We start from the raw sequence: 16,715 nt of genomic DNA on the forward strand, positions 1-16,715 counted from the left end.
ATTTCTGTCAGAATCTCACGTTTTTTACGGCTTATTTTGATATCCATATTTTTGATAAAAGAAATTAATGAAAGAACTTAAGAATATTATAAAAAGAGAAGAATTAAAGTCATTCTTAGAATTAAGAATGCAAATTAGAATATTTACTTTTCCAGTAGAATATTAAATATACAGATTATGCACAAATTAAAGTATTTATTGTTAGAAATCTTGAATGTAATAGAAAGAAATTATTTTCGCAATGAAATTTTGTATAAATTTTTAAAATATGGATGTAAATTAAAGGTAACCAGTCTATTAGGTATAGTGCGTTTTGTATGCAGTGTTCCAGCACCAGCGTGACCGTGTTCGATTCTTGGATAAGACTTAGGTGTTTTTTTTTAAAGCCACAGGATTATCATTAAAAATAAAGACTAAAAACTAAATGATAATAAATCTAATAAACATTTAAAAAAGGCTTTTATCAAAGCTTAAAAAAGGAAAAATATTTCTTTTATCAAAGGTTAAGGTTTATAGAGACGGATAAAAAAGATTATATAAGGATGAAGAGCAGAAAACAATAAAAGCCAATAAAGTTAAATATCACAAACAAAAAAATCGTATAAATTAATTATACAAAATTAAAATACATTTTAAAAGTAGTTACGAATTCAGTTTACTTAAAGCATTACTAAGTGAGTCTCGTGCTTTTACAGTTTTTGTTTTTACTTCCAAATTTTAGATAAAAGAATTTTTCTCTTCTTTTTAATACGTTTTTTTTTAAGTTATTTATTTAGAACCTATTTCGACAAACGTTGTGTAAATTCATATAAATGAGGATAAAGAATACAGGACAAATTTTTAATTTTTATTTTTATTTAAATTTATTAATTAAATTATTAAATATTAATAATTAATTCAATTAAACCAAATATTATAATCTTAAAATATCTTTGTTAAAAGGTTTTTCTTCTTCAGGGCAAAACTGCAACAAAATTATTCATTAACCATTTATTTAATTGTTCAAAATTAATCACTAAAAGGCAAAAAAATAAATGATGCAAGTATAAATCAATTCAGCTTGCAGCTTTAATATAGTCAATTAAATAAAAAGTATTATAGTGTTATGTGAAGTTGGCTTTTTAATTCCTTAAAGAGGCCTTCTTAAACTATGAATCCCTTCACTAAGGAAAGTTGCATGAATTTCGAGTCCGTACATCGGTCGATTTAACATTATCAAGCAAAAATAATTCGTAAGTATAGTACATCTGAATTATTTCAGAGAATTTTTCAAATAATATTGATTAATGGGTTCCGACGTATTCTACTTTCCTATTTTTGCGCTCAATTTTTGGCAGTATGAGCTCAAAATTGTTGTGCGCAAAGATGAGATCGTGGAATGAATTTTACAGAGAGATAGAGCAGAGACTGATAAAAGTTTAAAAAATTCTTTCTTAAAAAAGATCAGTAAAAAAATGAAAAAATTGACATAAAAAATCCCACTCAATCTTTATTCATTTTTATGTTAAAAATAACGGCAGTTTGCAAATTTGTTTAGCAAATTTCAGCGGTGATTTTTATTTAGAAAATGTTCTTGCATTTCCAAAGTTTGCTTGATGCTTTTTTTTTATCAATCATCACTTATATTAACTTGTATAACACTATTGTATAAATTATTTCAAATATACCTGATGCATGCTAGAAAGCATTAAATGTTGACAGAAAAATTATTCATTATGTAAAATAAAAAATTTGCCGAGAAGATTCAGCAGCTAAAATTAGTAATTCAATTTAAGGTATCTGACTACTTTAGGGGGCCTTTGTTTAAATAATAATATTTAAAGCAACGTTTTTGTATTTTCAAATGATATTTATGTAAAAAAAAACTTAAATCAGCGTACTAAAATATTTCATGATTTTATTATTATTTTAAATATTGGAGAAAACAGAATTTCTTGCCCCTAATTTCTGAAACTATCTCTCAAAAACAAATGACGTAAATGGTATATCCTGCATATATACAATCAGCGATATACTGGTTAGGAACCAAAGTAAAAGTTTAGAAATAACTTAGGATTCTTGCAAATTACAAGAGTTTTAGAGTAAACTCTGATTTTTTTAAAAAAATTTTCATAGTTTAAAAGGTGCATAATTTTACAATAGTTCATTACAGCGCTTATATTTTGGTTCATTCTCTAGACATTATTATAAACTAAATGTATGAAAAATGAAACTTTAAAAAACTACATTTCGAGAAAAATGGGTTTAAAGTTTTTACTTTTAACTTTCAATGAGATGGAAAACAGGTTTATACTTCAAAACTTCTTAGATTGATAGGGTTTTTTTTCCCTTATTCAAAAGCAACTCTTTTTTAAATTTTGGAAATCGTTCCTTTATCTTTTTCACCACTCTGATGAGTATGTATTGTGATCTGCTATGCAAACTGATTTCAATTTCATATTTTTAGCTTAAAAGTGTATATCAATTAACCTGTAATCAATTAATTTTTGTCATAAGTACGATTCAAATGCTTTCTATGCATCTGTTGTCGGTAATTATAGCAAGAGTGAAAAATAAAAATATTTTAATAATTTAGAATTATCTAAATATTAAAAAATGCTATCAAAAAAAGAAATTCGTATTAAAAATACTTCAAAATAATATCAAGTATAAGATAAAAGAAATGAAATAGGAAAAGAAAATTTTTAAATAACCTAAATAAAAGTAATGGAAAACGCTTGTTTATAATATTGTTTACATTTCCATTTTCAGCCTTTATTAAAATGTCTTTAATTTCCTATACAATCATAACTGACGTGAAATAAAAACAGCTTTTAAAGGATAAAAGAACAGGTTTTTAGATAAAACATGAAAAAAATTGTAATTTTCGGTCGAAAATAAATTTTCAACGCAGGACACATTAAAAAATGCAAAAGTTGATATTATTCGATAATAATATCTTACTGCTTCTGCATCTTAGAATTTCATCCGGCTGTTATATAATTTTCCTTATTAAAATATTTATCAATTTATTTGCATCTGTTTTAAACATAGTCGTTTAAACTTATGATGTAGTTTGGAGTAATCGTATATCTTAAGATATACAATGTAGAGATTTTAATTCTGATGATGTTTGTACAAATTTATTTTATTCTAAGAAGGAGACGCTCTGCATTTTAACTATTGACAATTTTCCCTCTCTGTCATAGTTTTCCTAATGAAGTCCTTGACCTCGCAGTTAGAATTACTACCACTAATCTCAGACGATAGTGCATTTCCATTTTACTTTATAGACTAACATTACTTCCACAATTCTAATTCCTGTATTCAAACACAATGATTTCAATTCATGTGACATTACAGTCACATGATGAACTTAACTGCCCATGTTATTTTATTGCAAAGTGTTTTACTTCTTTTTATTGTTATACGTTACAAAATGTTGCACTACACGACACATTAAACATATATCTGCTATTTAACATCGTGTTCCGTGTTTATGTTTTGCGCAAATCTTATGAATATAAAAAAAAAATGCATTGTAGTTCTCAGGTACAATATAGAATGATATTTCTATGCGAAGAACTTTCCTCGGTTTTTACTAAACAAACCAGAATGTTTTAAGGTATTCACTGTAAAGTTCGAAGAGAAGGTTTTAAAGCTTTCTTCTAGCTTCTATATTCTTTAAACCATAAAAACATCTCCAACTCTGTGGCGAAAATATTTAATAACTAACATATAAAAACAAATTTTAATAGCACAAACAGCAAATAAAAGATAAAAGTGGAATATAAATTTGAACCCGCGCTGCATTCTTTATTTGCATTCATTTATCATCCATTGCATACGTCATTTGCATTCATATTTCATTTCATTTTGCTGTATAAAGATATAGATACATCCCGCATGTATCAATCTCAAAAATTAACAGTATTTTGGAGAAGACTTCAAAAACTAATCAATAAAATAATTTCGTTTTGGTTCACACCAAAAAATCGGTTTAAAAATGTATCATTAACGAAAGAAATCATATACGTTTAAGGAAGGGGTGGGGGTGGGAATGTGAAGCGGATATCAAATTCTTCTGACGAATTTTCTTTCCTTGATGTATTATTTCTGACAATATTTATCGTTTCAAGCTATTAATTTTTTACAACTGTTCATCTATCTATAAATTATAAGGAGTTTTAAAGAAATAGAGTGATTTATTTGAGTTTAAATTTTTTCACAAAGGAAAATAAAATGTGTTCGTACTAAGCGCCATAATCAAAATTTTTTCACAGAAGTTTAGAGATCAAAAAGATTCCGCTGCCACTACTCTTGCAAAACCACTAAAAACATGCCTTCATCTACTTAAAGATTTTTGACTCTTCAATATATTCACGCTATCAAAAAAAAGTTATTTTAATTGGCAAATGCCTACCAGAAGTGCTGACATCTTTCTGCCACATTTTTTTGCTACGATTACTTTTTACGATGATGATTATTTCGGCGAACAGAAAGAAAAATAATTCTCAAATACCCAGAAGCCAAATTCTCTGTTTTTTTTTGTTTTTTTTTTATGAATGGCCTGGGCGCAACCGTCCCGCATCCTAAGTAAGCAGGTGTTACGTACATGAGGCGAGTTACGAAAAAAAGAAAAGGTGATCTGTGTTAAAACAATGCGGCACCTGTGGGCCTCATAGCCTTAAAAAAAGCACCTGCTCTGATGAGCATGCGCAGATCTTTCTTCCGTGTCAACCGAAATATCTGAAGGCTCCTTTTGAAAACTGATTCAAGTTTACAAGGAGAACTGGATTCGCTCTCTTTGGTTAAAGTACTTGAATAATTTTTTTTAATCTGCTCGGCTTATCTTATGAAATGAATCGCAGCTTAGGGGAGTCACTAATTAGCTTATGTTATTTCAGGAACCAAATCAAACGCTTAAAGCCAATAAAATTGCTTAATAATTTGTAAGAATATAAAATATTGCACATTAAGCAGAATTAATTATACGAGAAATTAAACTCTTCCCTCACTGGAAGAGGTTGTAATCTGATAATAATATGAAAAAAAATTCAAATGGGAATAATTTTAATAGCATTTCGCTGGGATTGAAGCTTATCTTTTTTTTTTAACTCTAAATCAAAGTCATTATCGATTTTACCCCTTCATTTAACAGTAAAAAGAAAATCCGAATAATTTTAATTGTGTTGATATAAAAATCTATAAACTCGTTTCATCCATTTAACATGTTATATGATTTATAATAAAAATATTTTTTAAAAAAAGAGTAAGAAAAAATGTCACTTAACATCATCATTCATCATTATCAAAAAATTCCTCAGAAATGAAACTCATAATCTTATTTTGAAAATTGCATACATCATACACTCATGCGTATAAAGATTCCTACAAAAATATTTTTATAAAAGTTAAAATAACTTTTTTTTCTTTCATCATTAAAGTTTTAATATTCGGATTTCTATTAAAGCTATTAAATTCTTTCTAATAAACTAACGCGACCCCTTCTCCTCCTTTGATAGTAATCAACGTAAAGATTTGACCATTTTAAACATTTGATGAGAAAAAAAAATTAAAGAATGATCTGTTTCTATTTTAAATGTTGCCTTTCAAACGTTGGTCCGCAAAAAAATTTTCGTGAATAAAAATCTATGTGAATAAAGGTCTATGTGAAATGTTCAAATTCTAGGAAACTAATATCTTACAAGAATTTTTTTCAAATATTTAACTCCTTTTTTATTTATTTCTCCATTTTTAAAACAGATTAATGATGTCAGCAAATGTATTAAGAAAAAATATATTATGAAGAATCATGAAAATTGTAAGAAATCAGCTCCAAATGAGAGAATATTTCCCGAGTAAAATGCGAAAGAGCTTGCAACATTTTAACGACTATGTATTTTTAGATATAACTTGGTAATAGTCATTTCTAACATGCAATACTTTTTGAAGCATTCTAGCATATTTTATTTATGTGACATCATTCATGTCTATATCATAAATTGCCTAGATATCCTTATAATGGCTAACTTTCTTAAAAAGAGACCGAGTTAAAGAGAAATATGACTAAAGTTATTTTTCCTTCAACTAAAATGCATTTTTCATAAGCCTTCCCATAGGATGAGCGTAAAAATCTCATTTATAAACATTTAAATTATAATATTGCATCTCTAATAAATAATAAAGTCCTTAAACTACAGGGAATAAAGCAATTTCATGAACGTAAATTAAAATTAATTTATGAAAGTAGATTAAATTATTTATCCGATCAAAAATTAATCGGATAATTTCGGAAGTGAAAGAGTAGCAAAACTCGTTACTGAGTAAAGAGGCAAAGTGGCGTATCGCAATCTTAAGAAAATTTCTACGAAATATATCCATATCAAAATATATATATATATACATTAGACTTAGTTTTTTTTAAATATTTCTACTAGCATTTATTTATTTTATAAACATGGCGCACAGGAGGAATTTTTTTAGGTTACGTTTACACAGAGTCTAACAGGGGAATGTAAGCAAATAAAAATTGATCGATAATTTCGATGAGACATGAAATTTAATCATTATACCTATTTTACTTCTTCAGATTCGCCTGTTTAAAAGAGTTAATTACAATTAATTGAAATAATATTTAAAGATTATCGTGCGTTCAAAATATTTATTTCTTGATGTTGATCTGTTAGGCATATTTTGAAGTTTCAGAGAACTATTTAAGATGTACTTCGAGATTTTTATCTCCACTCCGACATTAAGGAAAGCATTCATTTTATTTAATACTAAAATAAAATGGAAACTTGATTCTGTACAATTTTAAAAAACATCATGCCCTCATCATGCTGAACCACCTTAAATATAATCGAGGATAATTACAATGACAAAACTCCCTTCAGGCCATCAAGGTTACAATTAGTATATGAAGAAAATGAATTATCTTCTCGTCAAAATATTTTCAATTTCTAGCTTTTTTCTAATCATAAATTTACGCTAAGTTAAATTTTTTATATGCATTACTGAAGTAACTTATCTTTTACAGTCAAATAGATTTAAGATTTTTATAACGTTGTAGTTTTTAAGTAGCTTCATGAAATCAAAGAATTCATATTTTATTATCTTCTTTTGCAAGGAAATGTTATTTCCAATAAAAGTTTCTTTAAAAATCCAATTAGTCATGCAAATACAATTAAAAACAAAGCGTTCTTTGTTCACCATCATCAAACTACATAGTTACTTTCAATAACTATCTGAAATAAATCGAGATTGCAAAAAAAAAAAAAAAAATCCTAGATCGATTCGAATTAGAATTATATCTTATGTCTCAACTCAAAACAAATCAAGAAATCAGAAGTTAATTTCTGAAATACTTTCTACGGGCTCATGTGCATGTGCTACACTTCATCAAAGATGTATCGCGTGTCGAATGATTTCCAAGATCACTGTCCACAGCTATCAAAAATCAAAAATGAAATATAGATATCCTGTCTAAAGAAACCGATGAATTCCGTCAGTGCACATTCCACCAACTGCTGGCTGCCTTTGGCGCTTTGGACGACAAGTGATGCAATTTGTTGAAGTCAATCGCAAAAGGCCATCACCTCGCTTCTGGCCTTCCAGCTATCCTCTTTTCCTCATCATTGATATTTCATTATTCATTAGCCACAACTACAACACACTTTTAAGTACTACCTACTTTTAGAAACATCGGGAGAAGGCTGGATGATCATTCCGGATGTGAAAGTGGATGCACGGCAGATGTTTACTTTTCATGTACTAGTTTTATGCATTAGCATGAGGCACTTTTAATTCATCGATGCTCATCAGCGAATCCGTCATTGTAAAGTAATTAAGAGAATCGTCACGATTGTTCGTTGCTGTTTATTTATTCTTCATATTTTTTCTCTTAACCACATTTTTAATCTGCATATTATTTTATTTCATTTTATCACGTCATTTCTTCTCTTACATGATATGCAATGACCTTCAAAATTAAATTAGTTCAATAAATTTGATGTGTATAGTGAAGTGATGATATTGTATCAACTTAATACTTTGTATCAGGTACTCAGTATCAGTTGAATGATACCGATTGGCAATAGTTTCATTTTCAGTTGGATGGTATTATGAATTTGATACAAAATAATTAATAAATTTAGTCTACTTCGCCATCTTGCCTCGGTGGTGCAATGAACATGCGAAATGTTTTTATAACTGCTATATTTCATCCATAGTCATAACTATCTTTTACCGCATGTAACGGTGCTCAAATCATTGAAGAATCCCCACCTTCTCCTATATTAACTATATCAGAAACGCCTTTCTTTCACTCACCCACCGGAAAACAACCACTCGTGCATTAAATAACAAAGTATAAAATTAAAATTAACATCCAAAGTTATAGATAACGAACAGTTTGGGTTGAGATAACAGTCTTTAAATCTAACATCATAGGAAACACTTCCTCCCGTTGGTGTAGTGCTGTAAATTTGGAAAGGGAATACCAGCTCAGGTCATCCTCGTCATCTGACTGGGGTTCAAAATTAATAAAGTCAGTCCCAAAGTAGCTGTTGTTCTTCTTTTAAACCGGACATTAATATAACTAAACTAAACTAAAACAGTTTTTAAATGTAATTAATTGATAGTATTTTAATACCTACTGATGGCATAGGGATCAGTTGACGGCTATATCAAAGTATTGAGTACAATCGAGTATTAGTATCAACTTGTACCTGATAAAGTGAGACCGAATATCAACCTAACCGTAATGTATCACGAAAATATGAATTCACTCAGTTTAAGGAATACTTTATTTGGTACAGTATGTGTTTTGGTAGATTTATATTTTTTATATACTTTATTTATATATAGTATATTTTATTTGGAAAAGTATACCTTGCATACAGTAAGGTATACATTATGTATGTAGATAAAGCAATCAATTTCAATAACAAAATGAACAAATCTATTTATTCTTTAATTGTATAATTAGTATTAATGATACCTAAACTAAGGAAACGGAAAAGTATACTGAAGTTGCTGTCTAGTATTCCGTAATAAATAATTGCCTTTTATGACATACTTATACATATACATATAAGACTTACGCTAAATGATTTCACTAATTACAATTAAAGACTGGCCACATTTAAAATTTAAAGATAACTTCCGAATTTTTTTTCCGGAAAAACCTACAATAATGTTTTTATAAACTTAACAATTATGACACTGAAATAAAAAATGTCTGTTATTGATAATAAACATTATTGTTTATCAGTCACATAAAATCGTATGATATCGTGTTAACAGCAATTAATTTGTATCACAGGATAAAGTTCGTTCAAAATTACCTCAATAAGAACTTAAATACAAAAAGTTATTGGCTATCATATTCGTATTCAATAAATCAAAGTAATTCAGTTGATGATATTGATTTAGAGTATCATTTTAATCATTTTCGCCATAATCAATTCTTATATTGTAATTTAGTTATTGTTATGTATAATTTTTAACTTTTTTATGCTGATATTTAATTCACCCGTATGTTGTCATTTAACTGTCAGCTCTACTGTTAGGGGTATTTTTTTATTAAATACTTCATATTTCTTTCAAAATATCTGTTAAAGTCATTGTCTTAAACATATATTATAAATATATATCCATATTCCAATTTCTTTCCTTTAGAAATACAATTTTCATGAAACATTTATAATTATATTTTGGATTGTTAAGAAATTACTCATTATCATCCTTTGATTTTTTTTAATACAAAGATATTTCAAAAGATCCAGGGAAGAGATTAATTTAGGGTTCTCTAAATCAGCCACTTTCAAATTTAGAAATTATGATATTCATTGGGAAAAAACTGAAATATAAATTTTTTTTACTAAAGAAAAGTTACAGATCATCGTTCCGGCAACAAAATGAAATTAACGTGATCGTGTTTACTGAACTTCAATCAAGGATGCCCGAAATACTGGGAATGAAGGAGGGTCAGGTCACATGGAGTAAAAATCGCAATAGCCCTACTAATTGAGACATCTGATGGTAGCACTAGCCACCGCTTAGTAAAAATCAATAATATTCAAGTACTATAAAGATGTACTGAGAATGAAAAATGTACTGAAAATGTACTGAGAATGAAAAATGTACTGAGAATGTACTAAAAAATGTACAAGTAATGTACTGAACTTACTAAGTTTACTCATACAGTATTATCAAATTCTTTGTGTAGTAACAGTTAATATTAAAAATTCTTCATAAATTTTAAAATTAAAGACTACTAAGTAACTTTTAAAATTTCTCAATGTGAATTAAAAAATGAAACTGTCCAGGACATTGTTACAAGAATATTGAGACAAAGATTCAAAATCGAGACTGTCCCGTTTGACCGTAGGATAAACTGAGACTGTCTAATCCAGATTGTTTGATCAATTTCAGATTTTCAAATTTAAAAATACAGCCATTAGTTTCATTTCAATAAATACCTGGAAAATCATTTTTTAATTTTTTTTTCAAGGTGGTAGAATTATTGGTAAAATTATTTAAGTGTTACAAAATATTAAAAATTATCTTACTTGTCGATTGCTTCTTTTTCAATATATTTTCCTCTTCCAGAATAATTTCCTATGTATTTCTAATGGCCAAATTAAATTTAACTGATAATATTACTTCTCAGTTTTTAAAATTTTCATTAATTTAAATATATCTGCATAATCGTAAATAAAAAAAAAGGATTTTTTTTAATTTGTTAAAAGTAGTTGAATTGCATATAATAGGTAGTATTTAGAATTAAAAAATGTTTAATTAACTCTATCACACAATAATCCTATTTTAAGATATTGATTCTTAGAAATAGAGTTTTATATTCATACCAGCTTCGCCATTTTAAGTTTTGCAGATAAGATTTTCAGCTAATTTTTTCTTTAAATTTTACACAGTTAGTGTTATTTTCTTTCATCAAAAAAAATTTAAGAAGAGAAATATTATTTATAGTTTTTCTGCAAGAGAATATCACTTATTACTGCTAAATATATATTTAGTGATGGATTTTTAATTAATTTAACTGTTGATTTATATTATTTGTGTTTATGCTGAAATTTCGCAAGATCTAAGAAATAAATAGATTAAAAAGAAATGATAATTGTCAGTCTATAAATCATTATTGCAAAGAAGCATTACCTTTCGAGTATTAAAATTAATTCTTCTCCTAAATAAAATAAAAAATCTTTTTTTTTATACATTGATGAATATTTTGAAGAATTTTATGAATAGTTACATTGATTATTTGGTTATTTATCTCATTTCATAAACAAATTTCATTTGCTTACTTTTGATCGGCCATTTATTCCATTATTTTTAAATCATATAGGCATTGAGAAATTATGTTCTCAATTTCTGCTCTTCAACTGCAACTGCACATTCGTTCTAATGCAAAAAGAACATTATTTTTTAGCTTAGTTAAAACAACAAGGTAATGCTACGAACTTCCACTTAAATAGCAAATAGAAAAAGATTCCAAAAACGCACAAGACAATTAAACATTGTATAACAGAAATAATGTAAAAATTAACTATAGTTTTGACTAGTAGAGAGATTTACTTTAATTCTTTTAGAACTATATTTATCTCCTCATTTATATGTGATGATTTTTCTCTTTTCAGACTTTACTGCGCATTTGGGACTGCTTCTTACTGGAAGGCCCTAAAGTATTATTCCGTTTTTCACTTGCTATTTTAAAGATGAATGAGCGTTCTCTCTTGGCTAAGCAAGACACAGTTTCCATTATGAGGCAGCTCAAAGCATCAGCAAAACTGTGCTTTGATGTGGATCATCTATTTCAGGTACCTTTTAGGAATTATTTCTATTCAGAAATACTATCAGTCCTCGTGATTGTCAAAAGTATTCCACTTCCTTGAACCGTCTTTAACCCTTTCTGGGGCCGTGGGAAGTATGCTTCCCACCAAATTTATCAATCTTTGTATGAAATTATGTAGGTTGGCATAAGTTCTGACAAATTTTTTTAGTAAGTAAGAAACTTAGATGCTTCAGTTCTTTATCTCAGATAAAATGATGTGTCTTGATTTGTTACTTAATTATTAATGAACCAAATTAATTAATTAAATTTAATTTATCTAATAAGCTAAATGAATCCCTTTTCTTATTCTAATTTCAAGCCTAAAAATATTTTAACATAATATAACTAGAAAAAAATGGCCCTTTAAAGGGTTAAAAGGATACTTTATATTATTCACCATACATCAAGTATATTTTTTGAAGTACGGCCTTTGCAGAGGCAAATTTTTAGAGAAATTTATTTTAATTTTATTCTTTGTATATCAGTAGCAATTCAGCTTGTAAAAAAAAATTAATTCGCTCAGAATTTTTAAATTTTTATCCAATCGATTTTTTTCATTTAAAAAAATTAATTTCAAAGAAGTTCAAAATGATATTTATATATTGACAGTTTATTTATTCACCATACATCAAGAATATTTTTTGAAATCCTGCCTTTTCCGGAGGAAATGTTTTAGTGAAATTTATTTTAATTTTATTCTGCGTGTATCAGTGGCAACTCAGTTAGTAAAAAAAAAAATTAAATTCGCTCTGAATTTTTGAATTTTTACCCAGTCGATTTTTTTCATTTAAAAAAATGTAATTGTAAAGAAGTTTAAAAGTGAAATTTATGTATCGGTCTCATTTAAACGATTTAATTTAAATTTGTTACGTTAAAGTTAAATTTATGTTTTCCTGAAAATGAAAAAGTTATATGTCCATATTAACATTTCAGATTAAACACTCCTAACTCTTTGTTTTTTAATAATTAAATTGTTATAATTAATCAAATTTCTTTAAATTTTTAATTAAGAAAATATTAAGTAATTATGTATATGAATTGTGACCATAAATTAATTTCAAAACTTTCTCTTTAATACTTCAAACGTCATACTTTTTATCTATCAATTTGCCGTCTATTTTTAATCGACATTTATATACAAGTTTGCGATTAAAATAAAATACTTTTTCATTGAAAAATGCTATTTATTTATAATTTTATTATTTAAGGAATTCCTGCTCATTTTATGCGTATGAAATGCATCACCTCTTTTTAATTTTGGAATTCATTTGGCATTTTGTAAGAGAAGAGAATGAGACATCACAGCAAAATATAAAATAACATGCAATTAGATATTAGATGGCATAGCTTTCCATACGCTGACCATACTGAATAGATGTCGTTTCTGTGTACCTTAAGGTTACGCTTATCTTTAAATCCTGTTTCTAATATAAAATATCTGAGATTCCAAATTAGAATCATTTTGTTTTACTAATGTTTAAATTGTTTTTCTAACCTTGCGAAGCAGACCATTTAAAAATTTACATCGAATTCATTAGTCGATTAATGAAGCGAGGTTTGCAAGCTTAATTCCCTAAGAACTTCAAAAATAGTGATCTTTCGCAAACAGACTTTAAACACCAGAAATTAATAATTAATGTACCTGAAATGTTTGCTAAATATTACATTAACAAGTCAGTTTTCATTAGAATCAATTATTCACTTTCCATTTCTTAATGGAAAAATCTTTCCCTTATGGTTCATATACATTAGCAATCAAATGCATGCAGTACTTTTCTGCCCATGTATTTTAATCATATTTATAATGAATATCTTAAGTCTCTTAGAAACTTAATAACCATTAAAATGATTGGATATTCCTTAATGAGATTATAATGCTGCTAATAACTTTCCGAACAGACCGCCTTTGAAGTTCTGAAGCCTTTCACTAGACGCCAAGATATTGCTGGCAAACAAGCCTGCTACTATAAGACATTGAAGGAACACGCTAAGAAAATGGATATGGAAAAAATTGCCTTAAAGGATCGTGAAAGAATGGTAAGCATCATTTATTCTACGAGTGTCTTAAAATTGTTCAAGAATTTAATAGCAAGATACAGGGTAGATATAATTAATTATATATTCCGTTTCAGAGTATTGCAGAGAAAAAAATAAGAATGTAAGGATTATTTCGGTAGTATGTCTTTCAAAACAAGGGGGAATGAATGGGGGAAAGAATATATAAATAAGATGGGGGGAAAAGCTGGTAAAAGTAATAATTGCACACTTGTTTACCTTAAATGTATTAATTAAACTAAATTTGAGTGCTTATAAAAATTATTAGAATCGTGCGCATCCCTCTATCACAATACTTAACCACTACTACATTTACAATACTTAATTATTATATGGCGGCGATTCATTTATTCTAATACTGGAGACTGCTCATTTACATTTCTCTATAGTTCATTTTTAGAACTTTTTTATGGCATTTGTTTCAATATGTACAGAAATACATTTAGCATTTTTATCATAACTAGTTTTTTTTTACTATATGGAGATATTTTTATTCAATTTTATTCCTTCGGCGTCTAGAATAATTGAATAACCAACAATAATCCAAATATAGACTTTTATATCGTACTCGCAGAATTTTTTCATAACTTCAGAAATAATAACTTCGAAGCATAAAAGAATATTTAACACATTGTTATCGTGACGAATTAAATGTAGATTCAGAAAGAAAAAAAGAACTTGTACTCATTAGTCAAATTATTTGTCATAAAAACATAAGAAAATTTATAAAAACGAATTTTGAAAACTGAGCTTTTTGCAAATTTTATCCGTTTCAAATGAACAAGGATTAAACATTATTACAGTTGCAATATTTGTGCACTTATACTATATAAGTATAAACAATTGGGTTAGAAAATAAAATCCATGTTCATATTTGTCTGACACTTCAAAAGTATGAAGTCCTTACCTTTTAGACCTCGTGCTTCTATAAATCATTCTAGCAATCAAAAGAAAAATTAGAATAATTTTAAAGATTAAAATAGGGTGGCATATCTTCACAAAATTCAAATAAATTTTGCATAAATATTAGAATTTAGCAGTTTGAATATGCATTACTTTTCAATTTCAATTCAATTCGTATTTCACAGATAGATTTTAAAAACTGTTGTTGTGTTGTGACTGTCATTTGATCTGCGCAACTAACCAAGTTCATGAGTCAAATATTCATCATAAAAGAGAAGTGTAACAGCTTCAGTTGGTCAAAGAGGCTTTGCAGCACTTAGATTTCGCTTTCAACAGAGGTCTGAATTTAGCTTCAGTAAATGGCAAGTTTGCTTTCCTAGAGGTCTTTCAGGAGTAATTAATTACATTTTTGTTTTACTTGAAGAAATACCAGGAAAGTCTCCAACAGTTATCCAACCAGCCTACCATAGCTAATAATCCGTTACTAAAGCTCACATCGATCTACCAGTTTTTTAAATAACTGTGGTTAAGAGTGCAGTCTAAGGATTGGAATCACAATTTCGTAATTGATGAACCTCACCCATGTGACTCCTTAACTCTCAAACCCACTCCTGGACACTTTTAAAAACCTCTTTAAAATAGTTTTTCGATTAATATATTTTCGTATTTCGCAGATAAAATTCTTGGAAATGTAGGAAATTTTATACCGCATAATTATCCTATTTTAAATAAACTGGAAGTCTTCCGCATTGTTTAATACCAAAATTTATCAGTTAAAAATAAAAAATAAAATTAAAATTTACTTCTGAAATAAGACTAAAATTCTTATTGACATATCACTTCTTTGTTTCGAGATTTCGTTATCACAGATTAGCCTCATTTCTGATGCTGTAAGAAGATGACGCCTGAAATGACATTACCCTCTTTCGACTTGTAAATCATATTTATAATTTGGTTCGTGACAAGAGTGAGCATTTAATTATTTTTACTTAAATTAACGTCCCTGTTTGAAGCTACATGAGTGTGGTGGCAGACCTCGCAAATTTGAACTATAGTTAGATGACTAGGATGACACCTAAGTCGGCACCCTACTCTCCAACTCACAGATACGACACCCATGAGGACTACTGACCCTCGACGGCAGATTTAATGTACACCAGACCCCCACACAAAGCAGAATGGAATTTATACCTCGTGATTCCCCGACATGGTTTCTCGAATTATCAGATGGAGGCGCAGACCTTTAAGCCAGGCCATTTCCTCTCTCCTTCAAGTAGAACGAAGCATTTGCTGAACATTGAACCCTTTTACACTCTGTGTTGTTCTTTGGCACATGAAATTGAGGAAGTGTAATTGTGGCTGTTGCAAAGGTTTTTACTTTTACGTTGAAAAAAAATAGAAATCAGTTGGGTACCACTGAAAAAATAATATTCATTTCATTTTTGTTAGAAAACAAATTTGTACATTAAGACGAAACAGAAAGCAGTTGAAGTTCGATTATCAGAAGGCAAAGGTTATATGCAACAACTCATTTTTTCTTACCAGACTTATCCCCGATTATCGGCTAAAACTTTGTTGCTCGCACCACTTTTATTTATTCCAGAAAAAAATTTAAATTTTAATCGTAAGTTAGACGCGATGCTGAATTTATATAGATTCTTCATTTCTGATTTGGTTGTTATTATATTTTCAGTCTTTTTCCTCGTCCTCAGTTATTTCTCCTCTATACGATATAAATATTCCTCCTTAATGCCTAAAGTAATTAAAAATTCAGTGAGAAATATTTCTCTTTAAATTCATTTCTTATCTTTCCGATTTTTAGAGTGAATGACAATTAATTTGGGGATTAAACATTCTCATTCAGGTAAATTAATAAATTGTATAATGTGCACCATTACTCTAAAAACATTAGCAATAATTGTAT

General features: G+C 28.1%; 1 protein-coding gene across 5 annotated transcripts in view; it reads left to right on the forward strand.

Moving 5' to 3' along the window:
* Positions 1–16,715, forward strand: part of LOC129960059 (uncharacterized) — a 353,127-nt gene that overhangs the window by 314,775 nt on the left and 21,637 nt on the right. For all 5 annotated transcript variants that reach the window (XM_056073116.1, XM_056073113.1, XM_056073114.1 and 2 more), the window contains 2 exons: positions 11,640–11,819; positions 13,733–13,870. In XM_056073116.1, the coding sequence (XP_055929091.1) occupies positions 11,640–11,819; positions 13,733–13,870 (318 nt within the window). The remainder of the gene's footprint in view (positions 1–11,639; positions 11,820–13,732; positions 13,871–16,715) is intronic.

The sequence above is a fragment of the Argiope bruennichi genome, chromosome X2 (genome assembly GCF_947563725.1).
Source record: "Argiope bruennichi chromosome X2, qqArgBrue1.1, whole genome shotgun sequence".
Lineage (NCBI taxonomy): Eukaryota > Metazoa > Arthropoda > Arachnida > Araneae > Araneidae > Argiope > Argiope bruennichi.